This window comes from Triticum aestivum, chromosome 4B (assembly GCF_018294505.1).
Source record: "Triticum aestivum cultivar Chinese Spring chromosome 4B, IWGSC CS RefSeq v2.1, whole genome shotgun sequence".
Taxonomy (NCBI): domain Eukaryota; kingdom Viridiplantae; phylum Streptophyta; class Magnoliopsida; order Poales; family Poaceae; genus Triticum; species Triticum aestivum.
In genome coordinates, this window is record NC_057804.1 from 593,820,091 (window position 1) to 593,839,106 (window position 19,016).

A 19,016-nucleotide genomic window follows, 5' to 3' on the forward strand; every position below is an offset into this window, starting at 1 on the left:
TTATTATTATTATTATTATTATTATTATTATTATTATTATTATTATTATTATTATATGCTCGAGGGAGCTTTTTAGCTGCCCCTTGGGTCCGAAGTTTCTCTAAAGTTGCATACCATTAACTAGTGCAAATCTATGCTTTATTGTGCAATTTTGGGGAGGGGTGTGGGTTTTGGTCTTTTTTGGACGCACACACAACACCATGAATATAATCATTCTTTCTTTTTTGCGGGCTTCCAAGCATAATATCACACGAGGGCACAACCTGACTGCACATTAAAGTTTATGAACGTCAGAAACAGTCGGCGAATCTCACTAAATGTACATTGCGAATTTGAACATGGCTAGGTGAAGTTCGGCTCTCGTAGCTTCAACAGCCCATAAAGAAGATTATAAGCACGTCCGAAGAAAAAATATATTATCAGAGCACAGTACTGACTTGAGTGAGCTCTAATTAAGCAGCTGTTGCACGTTCATCGTCGGCACACCAATCTGAATTTTTACTTGGTCCACAATGAACTAGACATAGATGGTACGAAGAACAAACTGCATATATAAGTTGGACGTAGTAGTACTCCTTAACCACGCACACGATCAGGTCCCTCGATCCCACAGAAGCACTCAGAGCACGCCACGCTCTCTACTTTTTCCAGGGTTGGAGGCACAGCACCGCAATCAGAACCAGGACGATCGCCAGAACGACTAGAGATATGATTGCAACCTTCTTGTCCTTCTTCTTCCAGGCGGTGTGCCGCGCGGCGCGCGCTGCGGCGGCGGCATTCGCTGCTGGAGCAGCCTGCATCAGTTGAGCTCAACGGGTCAGTTCAGTACTTCAGTTCAGCGTACGACATGTGAAAGCTTGCAAGCTTCGGTCGTTCGTCAGGAAAATTAACAAGGGTTTTTAGCTGCGGCGGTGACATTAATTCAGCTCAACGGGTCAGTTCAGTTCAACGGCGATGCCAGTGTGCAAGCACATGTTCCTTTTAAAGTCGTCCCCGATAGTAAAGTTGCAAGCACATGTCCCTCGCCGGTTCGATCGTCAGGAAAAGTAACGAGGGTTTTTATCTGCAACCAAGCTATGGGAAACTATACAGCTTCAAATTAACACCGCCTTGCTTATGATCTACTAGCAGCAGATTTTCTAAAGAGAGCGAGAGGCAAATATAGCTCGTGGAGTCGCTGTATAGCTCTGATTTGATCTGGCCAAGCCAAATTGAAACAAGAACACGTAGGTAGAAAACTAAAATTGGCCTACATGTAAGCTGTAGCTCGAATCTGAACACCTTGTACTAATTCCATCAAGCGATTGTCACGAGGTACTCCTATAACTCTCTACTACATATATGTCAGATCGTTCGCTAGCTAGCGAGGAAGTAGTAATTTACTGCCGATCACGTAGAGAAAACTGAGCATAATCAAGGATGGAGGAAAGCATCAGCGTCGATATACTTTTGACAGAAATGATTGTGACTTGTGAACCACATTACCGCAGGTGCCGCCGCCGGAGGATTGGCCACGTTGTTGGCCGCCGCTGCCACTGCCGGAGGATTGGCCACGTTGTTGGCGGCGGCCGCCGCCGCGGCCGGAGGATTGTCCATGATCTCCGTGCACACTTGACAGAGAGAGAGAGAGAGAGAGAGTGGTGAGAGATGGAGGAAGGGTATGCGCTGTGGGGCGAAGTGCTCTGTGGCCAGCAGCCAAACGATCGAGAATAATTTGTTTCTCGTTTCGGGTGTAGCAGAGGCTCCAGTAGGACGGCCCCGATAGGCTCATGTTTCGCGGAAACTCCTCTCAAAAGCACGAGCTATGGACTGTGGAAACCGCGTGTGGTGTTTGGGCGTTCACTTCACATGAGCACCGCATGTGAAACCGGAGCTGGAAAAATGGCAGCACTAGCCATCTCTCATCTAAAGCGGACTGCGCACCGAAATGGCAATGCAATGACTGCCCTGCACCGTGCAACGTCTCTCAGTGATCTGATCAGCCACCGTGCTCTGTGACTGACTCGATCCATGAAATTGGTACGTGAACTCCATGGAGATGATCCGATCCCATCCATAATGTCTCGAGGCTCGCCCATACAGAAAGTAGATCACAATGGCAACCCGGCCAATGGCCCTCCGGCAGCTACAGATGCATCGCCATCCGGACCAGCTTGCGCGGCCGGAGCTTCACGAGGAGGGCCTGATTGTATTTTTTTTTTGACGCCGATAAATGACACACGTGTGGGCGTTAGGAAGTCTGCCCACACATTTTGTGTGGTGTATAAGAGGGACAGCCCACACACCTATGTGTGGGCAAAACAAGTAATGCTCACACATTTTTTCCCTCCCGATCTCTCTCACACGTGTGTATGTGGGCGAAGTAGATAACGCACACACGCCTCGTATGTCAGGCCTCGTACCTCGTGGTCCCGCACGCCACGCGTGACAGTCACCGCGCGCCCGCAGTTGCCATGGTCCAGACCATCGTCCATGTTCGTTTAACTGCAGTTGCCATGGTTGCTCAACTGCAGTTGCCATGTATAGTCTGGTCTACTGTAGTTGCCATGATTTTAAAACTTTAGGAGTTGCCACATACTAACACTAGGCAGTTGAGAGAGTTGTCATGTGCTCACAAGCATGCTAGGGCAGTTGCCATGTAAAAAGGAAGAGTTGCCATCTGCTTACGTGCACATTAGGGCAGTTGCCATGTATCATGCAAAAACACATGGCAACTCGGTAAAAAGAGAGTTGCCATCTGCTTACGTGCACATTAGGCAGTTGCCGTGTACCCTGCAAAACACATGGCAACTCGGGTAAAAAAAGAATTGCCACCTGCTTATAAAGCACACTAGGGCAGTTGCCATGTGCACTGCAAAACACATGGCAACTAGCAGCTTGGGTGTGGGAGAGGAGACGGGCGTGTGGGCAAGATGGCAAATTGCCACACACTAGCCCTTGTGCGTGCGTGAAAAGTGGCGTGTGGGCGAACTGCTGAAAGTCCACACACCAGCCCCTCCCTTGTGGTGAAACGGCCGTGTGGGCAACCCGATCAACGTCCACACACCAGGCCAGTCCTACGTGGCACTAAAAACATGCCAAGATTCGTGCGCTCACAAACAGACGCGGATCCACGCGTGTGGGCGAGATGCAAATGCCCACGCGTGTGGGCGTTAACATTTCCATTTTTTTATCTAAGATTTGGGGTCCTCTTTGCACATGCCAGGGATGTGTCTGTAACTTTGTTAAAATGTCATTTGGGTTTTCTTTTGCTTTCTCTTAGTTTGTAATCACAGGACACTGTGATTTTTGTTAAATGAAATCGGAGAAAGAGCTCTCTTTTATTAAAAAAAAGATATATATATTAAAATATCTTTTTATGGACCGGCATCTGGGCCCATCTGTCGTAACAGCCAGCTTAATGGTCCAACCTAACGGAGTTGACATGTGTGCCACATCAGCCCTGACGAATGGACCAACCATGTCATAATAGTGATCAATTTCGTCTCGAACGGTTGCCATGGTAGTTTTTGGCAACGTAGTGCCCTCAAAGTTGGGAAGCATCGGTAAAAAAAGGTGATACTCCTTCCATTCCACAATAATTCTTGTACTTTTAGTTTGGAGGGAGTAATTTTTTAGAACTCTAACCCGAATTGTGATAGTTTTATGTTATTTGTTGTATAGGAAGTAGGTCACAATGTGTGTGTCGCCACACTTCAGTTTTGATGTTAGAATGATATAGCTCTAGATAAATATATGGTTGTACGAAACGAGAGAGGTAGATTTTCCCGAAGTAACATTTTTACTTGTTAGAAATGTAAGAAGTGAAAAATTGTTGGTAACTGGAACAAAAACTTTGGACCGGTAAGTTCATAGCATTTGGTCGAGTGGGCTAATTATCGGTCTTTTTCGCAGTCGGGTGTTGTGTCTTGAAATAGTTGGATATCCTCTATGCGTGAGAAAGAGACCAAATCAACCATAAGACGGAATACACCAAGATAGAGACGGAATACCCCCTTCAAACCACAAGGGGGTGGACATTAGGAGATCAAGATAGAAGAGAGTCTCAATGATGATTGAAACTTCACGGCCATAATATTTTTAAAATATTGCAATAGTTAAATTTTATTTGATTTTTTGAAATTAATCATGTTGTTTATTTGTCAAACCCACTATAATGTTTTGTTTTGCTACTCTGACCGAAATGTTGTTTGTAAAGTGTGTGTTGCTACCACCACCACCTAGGGAACCACGAATACTTGGTCTAGAGTTGGATGGGAAGTAAGCGAATGATCGAGATGTTTACACCTCTTCCCACTAACCGCTACTTGCCCTTAAGTGAATTTGTTTCATGCTGACATGTTTTGGCCTATGAGATTCCAAAGACAAACATCCAAATCCATAGCACAATCTCCATGCCATTGAAGACGTCACCTCCAACTCAGAGATCTGCATCATTGCGAACCCCTTATTGGCAGGAGCATGCCGACCAATATCGGTGAAGTGGAAGCACTTTTCAATAGCAACCCACATGATTTATTAGGTTCCGGTGCCTATTGGTTGACGACAATTTTGGCGCATGGTTCGTCATCGCTCTCTCTTACACCATCTGAATCCATTGAACACAACTCCGGTCTATGTGAGTTTAATCCACGCTTCGATTGCACCAAACTCTCTAAATCATGCATGTCCCAATCCTCCATCGGCACAAAACCGGTGGGCTATGCAACCACTGCGCATGATGAGCTTAGGAGAGGGAAACCACCATTTGCCGATTACACACATCGGCTTTTGCTAGTGATGCATATACATGAGACGGCAAAATTTGCTCTCCCGACTATGCCAATGACACGGGATCTCAAACACCGGCCCGATGGTGGTGACCTTCCCTCCCGTATACACCGCACATCGAAAATGATCCCTCGACATCTATGAGGACCAGAATGAAGCACCTTTTGGCAAAACAGGACGCCACCATCATATACCTGCACATGTCGTTGTTCCAGGAGAGTGGAGTATATCACCTTCCACCATCATGGAGGGCGGATCTCACGAGCTCGGTCAAAGGTGAACCCGCTCCCTTCCTCTAATGGCACGCACTGCTTATTTGCCCTGCCTCCGCTCATCAGTCGGCTAAATCCGCACCTTTCAAATCAATGTATTGATAAAATGTGGTTGAACTTCGAAATGAAAGAGAGATTTTCAACGTACCATCATGCAAGTAAGCACAATACTGGGCATTTTAGAGTGCCAGCAGTAAAATGTTAGCATAAATTTTTTCCTCAAATATGTTATGATTGACTTCCCTCGCAAAAGATTGACTTGCACACAAAGACAGCCGAACATTGACCCAAGGATCAAAAGTTTGCTTGTAGTGCATCCATTCAGTGCCCGTATAGCATGCACGATCCTTTACCCCAGTGACGAGTCTACTAGGTGGGCTTCATCAGGCTTAAGCCTACCCTTCAGAAACATATTTCAGCTAACCATACCACTTAACAATTATATTTATGTGCTTTACACGTAAGAATCACAATGCAATTGCTAATTGGGCTTAGAATTTGATGTTTGAGCCTACTCTTCATTATCATGCTAGATTCGCCACTGCTTTACCCTGATGCCGATATGGTTCATGGATGGAATTCCTGTCTTTGTCCTTTTAGCCATAGATTTATAGCATCTGATCCAGTTGAGAACACAAACCGACCTTAGCTCAGTTGGTAGAGCGGAGGACTATAGTCGTTGCAGATTAATCCTTAGGTCACTGGTTTGAATCCGGTAGGTCGGATTTTATTTTTGCTTCTTTTTGCCAAGTCTCCTTCATTTTCGAGCAAAGTGCTAAACGATCGAAGAGCCGGTCCACCGCCTTGTCAGTCTACCTCAGTAAAATAATGTCTGATGTTTTCCTTTTCTCATTAGATTTTCTACCTTTCTTAAAAAAAGGATTACCCATGGCCTCTAATTAGATTTTCTACTGCAAAGTATGCATTAGGGAAAACAGAAAACCAAATACATAGCGCTTCGACCAACAAGAACAACCAACCTCCCTCGGCACTCGAGCTCTACCGTCAAGAAATATAAGAGTGTTCTTATATTTCTTTACGAAGGGAGTACAATTGAGCTCCTCAACGGCAATGGACAAATGGAAGTAGCTTAGGAGCCAACGACAACATTTTCAAACAACAATGCTTAGACCTAAAAAAAACTACAAACATTTTACTTGGCTTTACAAATTTGGTCGACCCTCGCAACTTACATGAATCCTGACTGCATCCGCATGTCATTTCTTCTTTCCTGAATCATTTTGGGCTCATCAGGAAAGGCTTGAAACACTACTACTACAATTCTTTTCCAAGCACACCTTTCGGGTCTCACAACGTTTGCAGTTATTTCCAGCAGTACGCAGAGTCTCAACTCAACGCCGTCCAGTCCAGGGTGATCAACGTGACAATGCCATCTGTGGCATCTGAAGTTGCTCCTTGCCCGATGGTCTCACCTCCTGGCCTGAACCCCGTTCAGGGGCCTGCTCCTGCTGCTGCTCCCTTCCCTCTTGGCCGACGACGAGCCGGGGCTCTGGCCGAGCCGGCGCGCCGTGGAGCTCGCGCGCCGCCGCGAGCTCCAGCGGTTGTTCCCGAGGGCGGCCTTGGCGACGCTGTCCTTGGCGGCCTCCCGCGCGCTCTGCGGCTTGAGGGCCTGCTTGTTGAGGTAGGCGAGCAGCGGCAGGAGGCCCGAGACGGCCTTGCGGAGCGCGTCGTCGCCGACGTTGGCCTGCACGGGGTTGCCCAGCAGGTTGAGCGCCTTGAGCGAGTTGTAGTTGGCCACGAGCTGGCCGAGCCCCCTGGTGGTGGTGACCCTGTTGAAGCTCAGGTCCAGCACCGCCAGCTTGAGCAGCCGGTGCAGCCCCTCCACGTCGCTGATCTTGTTCCCCGCCAGGTACAGCTCCCTGATCGCCGTGCAGCTCGACAGCCCTGGAATGTTTTCAAGGAGTGGCCAGTCGAGAGGTTCAAAGCTCGAACTGTTTGGTGAAATTCTGACAGGATCATAATTCTGCAGTGGTAGCAACAAATTTAACAAAGGACGATCTGCAGAGATGAGCTCATAAAGGAGCAGCCACCGACCGAGTGGACCACGACGTGGCGGCTGCGTCCAGTCGGTCAGTCACACGCATGTACGTGCGTCTGGGATGAGCAAAGCTGTGACGGATCCACTCGGTTCCCAAGGCCTGAGCAAGCTGCTACTCTAGAACGTACCAGGTACTATGTGATGCGGTGACGAGGATCGTCAGAGCAACATCCCAAGAAAAAAAGCAGAATGCGAGATGTCCATATCGGTCGGCCGTCCGTAACCAGAGAGAGGTTCTTTCCAGCGCGGCGTATTGGTACCGGCCGGTGACACGACTGGTGCGTTGTCCCCTGTACGCTCATCAATTTGTGCGTACGAATAGCCTGTCGCTCGTTCGTTCGGACCACCCTTTCCCTACTACAGTGCTGTGCCTAGCTAGCCTGGGCCAAGATCTGGCCGCTCGCTCGTAATGCTACCGGGCGGGCGGGCGGTCCGTGTGGACACGGCAACGCTGAACAATGTACGTACAAGGTATAGCTGGCTTTCAGCTGAGCACGTACGTAGTACTGGAATGGAGTGAAGGAAGGGCATGCAGAATAACTGACGCGATCCATGGTGGTGGATTCATGGTCCGTTGCCGAGAGAAGAAAACGGAGATGGTTTACCGTGGCCGATGCGCGCGATCCGGTTGTAGCTGAGGCTGAGCACGCGCAGCCGCGTCAGCTCCCGCAGGCCCTCGATGCTGGCGATGCTGTTCCGGGACAGGTCCAGCGAGTGCAGCCCCTTGGGCAGCGACCCAGCCGAGATGTGAGCTGCATGCCGAATCGAACCGGCGAATGCCATGTCAGTCACTTCCACATGTGCTGCCGATCGATCATCATCTAGTGTAGAAATGTGGTATCGATTTACTTACCGATGAAGTTGCCGGAGAGGTTCACCGCCCGGAGGCTGGAGAAGGCCGAGATCATGGGCACGGCCTTGAGCCCCATGCCGGAGATGTGCGCCACCGAGGAGAAGGCGTTGAGCGTCTGCACGATGCTGCTCGCCTGCTGGACGGCCTCCTCCGCCGCTCTGCTGCGCCGTTTCTGCCGCGTCTGCGCCTGCGCGTGGCCCTTCGTCGTCCCCGACGGCTCGCCGATCTCGATCTCGGTCTCGGTGATGCCGTTCCCCTCCTCCTCCTCCTCCTCCTCGTCCTGCTCCTCGCCGTGGATCAGCGCGCCGTCCCCGAGGCTGCTCACCCACGCGCTGACGCGGTCCAGCGACGACGAGGCCTCCGCCGAGAACGCCACCCACTGGTTCGCGCACGTCGGCTCTTCCTCCACCTCGGCGATCTCCTTGTTCTTGCCGTCCGCGGCCGCGCCGAACGTGTCCGACGTGTACCCGTCGTGCTGCTGCTGGTGGTCTGTGCCCGCGGGTGGCAAGGTGCTCGATGTGGCCGCACCAGGCCGGTGCAGGTTCCGGTGGCTCCACATGAACAGCCTCCACCACAGCTTCCGGCTCCGGGACGGGAGCACCTGGCTGGACGACCTCCGCTTCAGCATCACGCGGTCCGCGCTGCACGTCGACTTCACGGACGGCGCCGGGCTGGAGCCGCCCGGCGCGCCGTTGGGGCTGGCGAACAAGCTACCGGCGCCGGCGGGCAAGGCCGCGAGGTCGCCGTGGGAGCGCGACTTGGCCGGCGGCAGCAGCAGGTCGAAGGCCTTCCAGCCAGGCCTCGCCGTCTCGATGTTGGAGCACGAGCGCTCCAGCCTCGCCGGAGTCGCCGGCAACGGCAACTCGCTCACGACGTCCGGTGTGCCGGTGCCGGCAGCATCCTTGTCGCTGTTGTAGCCGGACGAGTCCGTGGCTGCGCCTCCGGCGAGGCCGACGTCCCTCGCCGGTGAGGCCTTGTCGTCGTCACGGCCTTGGCATGGCAGCTCGGCGGGTGTCGCGGCGACAACCTTTGTGTCGCGGCATGCTGGGGCGCTGTTGTCGATGGAGGCGGCGACCGTCCCGTCCATGGACTCCACCGGCTTCACCTTCTGCCAGTCGCTTCCGTTGGCCCTTTTGGCGTACGGAAGCTTCTTCACATCCTGCGACACACGCCATGGATTGACCGTACACAAACTAATTAAATACTACAGTTGAAATATACAGAGGTCAATACAATACAGTGCAAACACGTGACGAGTGTGCCAAGTACTAGTTACTAATTAACAGGCTTGGTAAAGAGCCTGTGTACAGTAGTGCACTCGCTGGCCACCCCAAACTGGTTAATTAATCATTAATTAACGAAAAACAGAGAGATGAGCACAGACCTTGGATTTCTTGCTCTTGCCACCGAGCAGAGCACAGAAGCAGCTGATCTTGGCCATCTCGGATCAAGACTCACGCCTCAACTCTCGTTGAATTGCTGCTTTCTGAACACAAAGGCGTTGTGGTTGCCCGATCAGCCGTTGTCTATCGGAGATCCCTTGAAGAGGAGGAACGCCGGGACAGGAAGGGCGCCCGCATCCACCCTCGCCGGCACGCCGGTTATCGCGCCGCGCGGGGAGAAGTCCAGAGTGAAGGGCGCTGCGTGCGTGCTGCAACAAGAAGAAGAGCGCGATGGATGATCAGACCTTTTCGCAGCGCAGAGTAGTGTCCTGTCAGTATCTCGCGATCGGTTAATGGCAGGAAAACTACTATGTTCCGTCATGTTCTATAGCGCTGGTAGCGATGGGCGGGCGGTGGTTGTGATGCGGTGGCAGGCAGGCTGGCAGGCTGGCTGGCGCCTAGGAAGGATAGCGGAGAGTCCATTCCGGCCTTCTCTCTGGCCGAACAAAGATATCTTCGTGCTGATCTAGGATCGTAACAAAGCTCTGGTGCCCCCTGGCCGAACAAAGATATCTTGGTGTTGATCTAGTAGGATCGTAGCCAAGCACTGGAGTCCCCGGAACCCCAGCATCGATACTATCATCGTCCTTCTGTGATGTGGAACCTGGGCCGTGCGTCCTATGGCCTAAAAATGGCGAGAAAAATATCAGGAGGAGAGGCCATTACCTGCCCGAGATCGCCAAGGATCAGTGAGGGAAGCAAGAACCGGCGGGGCGGCAGCGATCTCGTTGTCAGCCCCGGGCGGTGTCGATCGAGAGGGCGGGCGAGGAGTGTGGGGATCGAACGGGGGAGCGAGTGAGTGGGAGCGGCCGGGGGGAGCGGGCGGTAGTTATAGGCGAGCGAGCGAGGGAGGGAGGAGCGAGGGAGAGGGGTCGGGATCGATCGGAGGAGAGGAGGGACGGACTGCGCGCGCGCGGGCGCGGCACGGCAGCTACGGCCTCCGACGTCACCCACACAACCCACCCAAGACCCAACCCACCCGTGCGTGCGTGCGTGCACCGGTCTCGCAACGAAACGAACCAAACGTCCGTCTGTATCCTTTGGCTCCGGGTCCGGACCGTTGCGGCGAGCGATGGAAGCGCATGTGTTTGCTTGTTTGGGGTTTGACTTTGGCGCTCGCATGGAGACACTGGCCTCTTTCTGGTTTTGGGACGTTGTGCTGCGACTATTAATTTGTTTTTTTGGCGGCACGAGCAGGCTGAATGGCGTTACCATATATCAATATAGTGTTCGGCGCTGTCCGGTAGTGGCAGCAGTGCCCGTCTATCATGAAAACATTAATATGGGCCGATTAATTGATGTTCATAAGGGCAATCTCGTTGCATACTCCACATCAACTGAGATTACAAAATTAATACTTTATACTTGGAAAACATTAATATGGGCCGATATATACAAAGTAAACCACAGTTGTAATTTAAAACTCCCTCCGTTTCAAAATATAAGGCATGTTACTATTTTTCTAAAAGCGTAATGTTTCTGGCCAAGCCGAGAGGAAAATATATCAACATCTATATTGTAAAAAAATGTTTAGTTTAATCTAATGATACTAACTAGGTATTGTAGGTTTTGATTTATAGTTTACTGTGGATAAGGCATTGATATTTGTTTTTAAACTTAGTCACACAACGTCTTCCCGACTGTCCAACAAGTTGTGCCCGGCTCCGATGAGGGAGGGGCAATGATGGCGGGGCGCCTTCGACTCGCTTCAGTGTCTGTAGTCATCGCTAGGTGGTCTATAATTCTAGATGTAATTTTTATTATTTATGGTGTTCGCTGTACTACCATGATTGAAGATGAATAGATCGACAGTTTCCTGGGAAAAAATACAGAAGTTTCACTTTACAAAGAAAAAAATCAATACACCTTGTATTTTGGGGGAAAATGAAGTATTTCCATACCTCTGCCGCTTACAACACGAAAAAAAATATCTCATCAAAAAAATGGTTTTTTCATTAAACATAATGATATTTACTAAATAATATAGCGCTCGCCTTTCGAGAGAAAACTCATACAAAAATTAGGACAATCTCAGCGCTTCATCTTAGACTATATCGTAATCACGATGTCTAAGAACATGATTAATAATACAACCAATAATCGGTTAATACCTCCATCCTGGTTTATTGGTCTCCTCAGTATTTTGTGCCAAAATTTGATAATAGATTTAAGTAAGAAAATAACAATGTATGTCACCAAAAATTATATCATTGGATTCGCATTTGAACATAGTTTCTAGTGATATTATTTTTGCTTACATGTATTAACATTTTGTTAGTTAAATCTAAGGTGGAAATTTTATCACAGAATACGAAGGCGAACAATAAACCAGGATGGAGGTAGTATAAGGTGTTTTCATGCCATTTAGAGTCAACCTAGTAGTCAACATGTACAATAGTAAGTTTTAAATATGTACTAATTTATTAATGGTTGGCCCACCATACAATCTCACAAAGTGTTCTTGGGCTCTTATTCTATAGCCCGATTTCCTTCTCTCTCCTATTCTTTTTCCTTTTCAACTAAGCAAATATATGATATTCAAATCCTTATAACCCGTCTATGTCACCTTATTGCACTTGCTCGAAGTAAAATCTAATGTGACAACCTAGTTAATGAGAAAAAGAGAGAGTTATCATATCTTAATCTACCCCTGCAAAAAAATCATATCTTAACCTAGATATAGCTCTTAGCACTAAAATAATGACAACTCATATTTGTTCTCCCACAAACCATATTAAATGATAGATCTTTGAGATACGATTCATTGAAAGTTATATATCTACATCCACATTTTAATGTATATGATATAAATGAAGATATAATAAATTGGGTAGCCTTGGAGCATCTACAACCGAATACACCAAATCTAACCCCTCAAATAATACCCATGGGCACGCCCGGGCACGTCCGCAAATAATGACTGGTAACACATCAAAATCATTTTCACAACCAGATACATCAATTACGGAACCTTAAATCCATACAATTACATGCAACGTGAAACCTAATTTAAGCGGAGGTCGTCCGCCTCCACCGTGCCGATGTCCGGCGGCCGGTTGCGCCCCTTGAAGTGTTGCTCCAATCACCGACGATATAGAGTAGGACATGGGACACACACCTACACACAGGACTCGAGGCGTCGTCGTTCCCCATGCCCTACTCTTTCTCGTTGGAGTTCGAAGCCTTGACGGTGCCAGTCGACGTGAGGTCGACAATTGATCTGTCGTGTTCGGGGCATGCCGGCACGTCCACCACGATCTGGCTACACCGTCCGGGGTTGCAGGTCATCCATTGAGGCACAAAAGAGTGCAACTCTGCCTCGCTGAGGTCGGCCGTGAGAGTTGTTGTGACCTCCTACACCCTCTCCCTCGCAAGGTGGGCATGACGCACCATACACTCAGCGGACGGGCCATGAATGGCTCGTCATTGACGCGCCAACGTAGGGGTTGCGTATCCGCCTAAAGGCGTTCGGGCGCCAGACGGAGCGTATCGCCTCTGGCGAGGCAGCGATGACGCGCCGCACGCCGGATCCACGCGCCATCTGGGCGGAGGCTTGTTGGAAATATGCCCTAGAGGCAATAATAAAAGTATTATTATATTTCATTGTTCATGATAATTGTCTTGTATTCATGCTATAACTGTATTAACCGGAAATCGTAATACACGTGTGAATACTTAGACCACACTATGTCCCTGGTAAGCCTCTAGTTGACCAGCTCGTTGTGATCAACAGATAGTCATGGTTTCCTGACTATGGACATTGGATGTAGTTGATAACGGGATCACATCATTAGGAGAATGATGTGATGGACAAGACCCAATCCTAAGCATAGCTTAAAAGATCGTGTAGTTCGTTTTGCTAGAGCTTTGCAAGTGTCAAGTATCTCTTCCTTCGACCATGAGATCGTGTAACTCCCGGATACCGTAAGAATGCCTTGGGTGTACCAAACGTCACAACGTAACTGGGTGACTATAAAGGTACATTACAGGTATCTCCGAAAGTAGCTGTTGGGTTGACACGGATCGAGACTGGGATTTGTCACTCCGTATGACGGAGAGGTATCTCTGGGCCCACTCGGTAATGCATCATCATATTGAGCTCAATGTGACCAAGGTGTTGGACACGGGATCATGCATTACGGTACGAGTAAAGTGACTTGCCGGTAACGAGACTGAACAAGGTATTGGGATACCGACGATCGAGTCTCGGGCAAGTAACGTACCGATTGGCAAAGGGAATTGCATACAGGGTTTGATCGAATCCTCGACATAGTGGTTCATCCGATGACAACATCGAGGAGCATGTGGGAGCCATCATGGGTATCCAGATCCCGCTGATGGTTATTGACTAAGAGAGTCTCGGTCATGTCTACATGTCTCCCGAACCCGTAGGGTCTACACACTTAAGGTTCAGTTACGCTAGGGTTGTAGGGATATGTATATGCAGTAACCCGAATGTTGTTCGGAGTCCCGGATGAGATCCCGGACGTCACGAGGAGTTCCGGAATGGTCCGGAGGTAAAGATTTATATATGGGAAGTCCTGTTTCGGGCATCGGGACAAGTTTCGGGGTTATCGGTATTGTACCGGGACCACCGGAGGGGTCCCGGGGGCCCACCGGGTGGGGCCACCCATCCCCGGGGGCCACATGGGCTGTAGGGGGTGCGCCTTGGCCTACATGGGCCAAGGGCACCAGCCCCACAAGGCCCATGCGCCTAGGGTTTCCAAGGGGGAGGAGTCCTACTAGTGGAAGGCACCTCCTAGGTGCCTTGGGGGGGAGGGAAACCCCCCTTGGCCGCCGCACCCCCTAGGAGATTGGATCTCCTAGGGCCGGCCACCCCCCTTGGCACCCCTATATATAGTGGGGGAGAGGAGGGACTTCATACCTTGAGTCCTTGGCCTTTGGTTGCCTCCTTCTCCCTCCCCAACACCTCCTCCAACTCCATAGTGCTTAGCGAAGCTCTGCCGGAGTACTGCAGCTCCACCAACACCACGCCGTCGTGCTGCTGCTGGTGCCATCTCCCTCAACCTCTCCTCCCTTCCTTGCTGGATCAAGAAGGAGGAGACGTGGCTGTTCCGTACGTGTGTTGAACGCGGAGGTGCCGTCCGTTCGGCGCAGGTCATCGGTGATTTGGATCACGTCGAGTACGACTACATCATCACCTTGCAAGCTTCCGCACGCGATCTACAAGTGGTATGTAGATGCAAACTCTCTCCCTAGACTCGTTGCTTAGATGAACTCATAGATGGATCTTGGTGAAACCGTAGGAAAAATTTTAATTTTCTGCAACGTTCCCCAACAGTGGCATCATGAGCTAGGTCTATGCGTAGTTCTCTTTGCACGAGTAGAACACAACTTTGTTGTGGGCGTGGATTTTGTCATCTTACTTGCCTCTACTAGTCTTTTCTTGCTCAACGGTATTGTGGGATGAAGCGGCCCGGACCAACCTTACACGTACACTTACGTGAGACCGGTTCCACCGACTGACATGCACAAGTTGCATAAGGTGGCTGGCGGGTGTCTGTCTCTCCCACCTTAGTTGGAGCGGAATCGATGAACAGGGCCCTTATGAAGGGTAAATAGAAGTTGACAAAATCACGTTGTGGTGATTCGTAGGTAAGAAAACGTTCTTGCTAGAACCCAATTGCAGCCACGTAAAAGATGCAACAACAATTAGAGGACGTCTAACTTGTTTTTGCAGCGATTGATCATGTGATGTGATATGGCCAGAAGTTGTGATGAATGATGAATTGTGATGTATGAGATCATGTTCTTTGTAATAGGATTCACGACTTGCATGTCGATGAGTATGACAACCGGCAGGAGCCATAGGAGTTGTCATTATTTTTTGTATGACCTGCGTGTCATTGAATAACGTCATGTAAACTACTTTACTTTATTGCTAAACGTTAGTCATAGAAGTAGAAGTAGTCGTTGGCGTGACAACTTCATGAAGACACGATGATGGAGATCATGATGATGGAGATCATGGTGTCAAGCCGGTGACAAGATGATCATGGAGCCCCGAAGATGAAGATCAATGGAGCTATATGATATTGGCCATATCATGTCACAACTATATAATTGCATGTGATGTTTATTATGTATTATGCATCTTGTTTACTTAGGACGACGGTAGTAAATAAGATGATCCCTTATAAAATTTCAAGAAGTGTTCTCCCCTAACTGTGCACCGTTGCTACAGTTCGTCGTTTCTAAGCACCACGTGATGATCGGGTGTGATGGATTCTTACGTTCACATACAACGGGTGTAAGACAGTTTTACACAGCGAAAACACTTAGGGTTAACTTGACGAGCCTAGCATGTGCAGACATGGCCTCGGAACACGGAGACCGAAAGGTCGAACACGAGTCGTATGGAAGATACGATCAACATGAAAATGTTCACCGACGATGACTAGTCCGTCTCACGTGATGATCGGACACGGGCTGGTCGACTCGGATCGTGTAACACTTAGATGACTAAAGGGATGTCTAATCTAAGTGGGAGTTCATAATTTGATTAGAACTTTATTATCATGAACTTAGTCTAAAACCTTTGCAAATATGTCTTGTAGATCAATGGCCAACGCTAATGTCAACATGAACTTCAACGCGTTCCTAGAGAAAACCAAGCTGAAAGATGATGGCAGCAACTATACGGACTGGGTCCGGAACCTGAGGATCATCCTCATAGCTGCCAGGAAACAATATGTCCTAGAAGGACCGCTAGGTGACGCTCCCGTCCCAGAGAACCAAGACATTATGAATGCTTGGCAGTCTCGCGCTGATGATTACTCCCTCGTTCAGTGCGGCATGCTTTACAGCTTAGAACCGGGGCTCCAAAAGCGTTTTGAGCATCACGGAGCATATGAGATGTTCGAAGAGCTGAAACTAGTTTTTCAAGCTCATGCCCGGGTCGAGAGATATGATGTCTCCGACAAGTTCTACAGTTGTAAGATGGAGGAAAACAGTTCTGTCAGTGAGCACATCCTGAAGATGTCTGGGTTGCACAACCGTATGACCCAGCTGAACATTAACCTCCCAGATGAGGCGGTCATTGACAGAATCCTCCAGTCGCTCCCACCAAGCTACAAGAGCTTTGTGATGAACTACAACATGCAGGGAATGGAAAAGACCATTCCTGAAGTGTTCTCGATGCTGAAGTCAGCAGAGGCTGAAATCAAGAAAGAACATCAAGTGTTGATGGTCAATAAGACCACTAAGTTCAAGAAGGGCAAGGGTAAGAAGAACTTCAAGAAGGACGGCAAAGATGTTGCCGCGCCTGGTAAGCCAGTTACCGGGAAGAAGTCAAAGAATGGACCCAAGCCTGAGACTGAGTGCTTTTATTGCAAGGGGAAGGGTCACTGGAAGCGGAACTGCCCCAAATACTTAGCGGATAAGAAGGCCGGCAACACCAAAGGTATATTTGATATACATGTGATTGATGTGTACCTTACCAGTACTCGTAGTAACTCCTGGGTATTTGATACCGGTGCCGTTGCTCATATTTGTAACTCACAGCAGGAGCTGCGGAATAAACGGAGACTGGCGAAGGACGAGGTGACGATGCGCGTCGGGAATGGTTCCAGAGTCGATGTGATCGCCGTCGGCACGCTGCCTCTACATTTACCTACGGGATTAGTTTTGAACCTTAATAATTGTTATTTAGTGCCAAGTTTGAGCATGAACATTGTATCTGGATCTCGTTTAATACGAGATGGCTACTCATTTAAGTCTGAGAATAATGGTTGTTCGATTTATATGAGAGATATGTTTTATGGTCATGCTCCGATGGTCAATGGTTTATTCTTAATGAATCTCGAGCGTAATATTACACATGTTCATAGTGTAGATGCCAAAAGATTTAAAGTTGATAACGATAGTCCCACATACTTGTGGCACTGCCGCCTTGGTCACATTGGTGTCAAGCGCATGAAGAAGCTCCATGCTGATGGACTTTTAGAGTCTCTTGATTATGAATCGTTTGACACGTGCGAACCATGCCTCTTAGGTAAAATGACCAAGACTCCGTTCTCCGGAACAATGGAGCGAGCAACCAACTTGTTGGAAATCATACATACCGATGTGTGCGGTCCAATGAGCGTTGAGGCTCGCGGAGGATATCGTTATGTTCTCACTCTCACAGATGACTTGAGTAGATATGGGTATGTCTACTTAATGAAACACAAGTCTGAGACCTTTGAAAAGTTCAAGGAATTTCAGAATGAGGTGGAGAATCAACGTGACCGAAAGATAAAATTCTTACGATCAGATCGTGGAGGAGAATACTTAAGTCACGAATTTGGTACACACTTAAAGAAATGTGGAATCGTTTCACAGCTCACGCCGCCTGGAACACCTCAGCGAAACGGTGTGTCCGAACGTCGTAATCGCACTCTATTGGATATGGTGCGGTCTATGATGTCTCTTACCGATTTACCGCTATCATTTTGGGGATACGCTCTAGAGACAGCTACATTCACTTTAAATAGGGCACCGTCTAAATCCGTTGAGACGACACCGTATGAATTATGGTTTGGAAAGAAACCTAAGCTGTCGTTTCTAAAAGTTTGGGGATGCGAAGCTTATGTCAAGAAACTTCAACCTGAAAAGCTCGAACCCAAGTCGGAAAAATGCGTATTCATAGGATACCCTAAGGAAACTATAGGGTATACCTTCTACTTAAGATCCGAAGGCAAGATCTTTGTTGCCAAGAACGGATGCTTTCTGGAAAAAGAGTTTCTCTCGAAAGAAGTAAGTGGGAGGAAAGTAGAACTCGATGAAGTACTACCTCTTGAGCGGGATAGTGACGCAGCACAGGAAACCATTCCTGTGATGCCCACACCAACTGAAGAGGAAAACCATGATAATGATCAAGGTACTTCGGATCAAGTTACTGCTGAACTTCGTAGGTCCACAAGGACACGTTCCGCACCAGAGTGGTACGGCAACCCTGTCCTGGAAATCATGTTGTTAGACAACAATGAACCTTCGAACTATGAAGAAGCAATGACGGGCCCGGATTCCAACAAATGGCTTGAAGCCATGAAATCCGAGATAGAATCCATGTATGAAAACAAAGTATGGACTTTGACAGACTTGCCCGATGATCGGCGAGCGATAGAAAACAAATGGATCTTTAAGAAGAAGACGGACGCGGATGGTAATGTTACCATCTATAAAGCTCGACTTGTCGCTAAGGGTTATCGACAGGTTCAAGGGATTGACTACGACGAGACATTCTCTCCCGTAGCGAAGCTAAAGTCCGTCCGAATCATGTTAGCAATTGCCGCATACTATGATTATGAGATATGGCAGATGGACGTCAAAACAGCATTCCTTAACGGGCATCTTAAGGAAGAACTGTATATGATGCAGCCGGAAGGTTTTGTCGATCCTCAGAACGCTAACAAAGTATGCAAGCTCCAGCGATCCATTTATGGACTGGTGCAAGCATCTCGGAGTTGGAACATTCGCTTTGATGAGATGATCAAAGCGTTTGGGTTTATGCAGACTTATGGAGAAGCCTGCGTTTACAAGAAAGTGAGTGGGAGCTCTGTAGCATTTCTCATATTATATGTAGATGACATACTCCTGATGGGAAATAATATAGAATT

At 48.7% G+C, this 19,016-nt stretch overlaps 2 protein-coding genes and 1 non-coding gene across 3 annotated transcripts; 1 reads left to right on the forward strand and 2 right to left on the reverse strand.

The window, feature by feature from the left end:
• Nucleotides 1-391: 391 nt before the first annotated feature.
• LOC123093453 (ice-structuring protein) lies at nucleotides 392-1,754 on the reverse strand. Its single transcript, XM_044515425.1, has 2 exons — nucleotides 1,486-1,754; nucleotides 392-794 (listed from the first exon to the last, which is right to left on the reverse strand). The coding sequence occupies exons 1-2, from the start codon at nucleotides 1,594-1,596 to the stop codon at nucleotides 639-641; spliced, it is 267 nt and encodes an 88-aa protein (XP_044371360.1). The 5' UTR covers nucleotides 1,597-1,754; the 3' UTR covers nucleotides 392-638.
• A 3,927-nt stretch (nucleotides 1,755-5,681) lies between these two features.
• On the forward strand, nucleotides 5,682-5,767 carry TRNAY-AUA (transfer RNA tyrosine (anticodon AUA)). Its single transcript is given in 2 exon segments — nucleotides 5,682-5,718; nucleotides 5,732-5,767. It is a non-coding gene; the product is annotated as a tRNA-Tyr (tRNA).
• A 347-nt stretch (nucleotides 5,768-6,114) lies between these two features.
• On the reverse strand, nucleotides 6,115-10,308 carry LOC123093451 (uncharacterized). Its single transcript, XM_044515424.1, has 5 exons — nucleotides 10,063-10,308; nucleotides 9,339-9,605; nucleotides 7,955-9,113; nucleotides 7,707-7,853; nucleotides 6,115-6,947 (listed from the first exon to the last, which is right to left on the reverse strand). The coding sequence occupies exons 2-5, from the start codon at nucleotides 9,393-9,395 to the stop codon at nucleotides 6,472-6,474; spliced, it is 1,839 nt and encodes a 612-aa protein (XP_044371359.1). The 5' UTR covers nucleotides 9,396-9,605; nucleotides 10,063-10,308; the 3' UTR covers nucleotides 6,115-6,471.
• Between the last annotated feature and the right edge of the window lie 8,708 nt (nucleotides 10,309-19,016).

What these genes read in the sequence shown, in the direction of transcription:
- LOC123093453 (XM_044515425.1), bottom strand. Translation starts at nt 1,596, where the DNA reads ATGGACAATCCTCCGGCCGCGGCGGCGGCCGCCGCCAACAACGTGGCC. An exon ending in CTCCGGCGGCGGCACCTGCG is followed by an intron (nt 795 to 1,485) that starts GTAATGTGGTTC and finishes CAACTGATGCAG; the next exon opens with GCTGCTCCAGCAGCGAATGC.
- LOC123093451 (XM_044515424.1), bottom strand. Translation starts at nt 9,395, where the DNA reads ATGGCCAAGATCAGCTGCTTCTGTGCTCTGCTCGGTGGCAAGAGCAAG. An exon ending in GCAAGAGCAAGAAATCCAAG is followed by an intron (nt 9,114 to 9,338) that starts GTCTGTGCTCAT and finishes CGTGTGTCGCAG; the next exon opens with GATGTGAAGAAGCTTCCGTA. An exon ending in GATCGCGCGCATCGGCCACG is followed by an intron (nt 6,948 to 7,706) that starts GTAAACCATCTC and finishes AAAACATTCCAG; the next exon opens with GGCTGTCGAGCTGCACGGCG.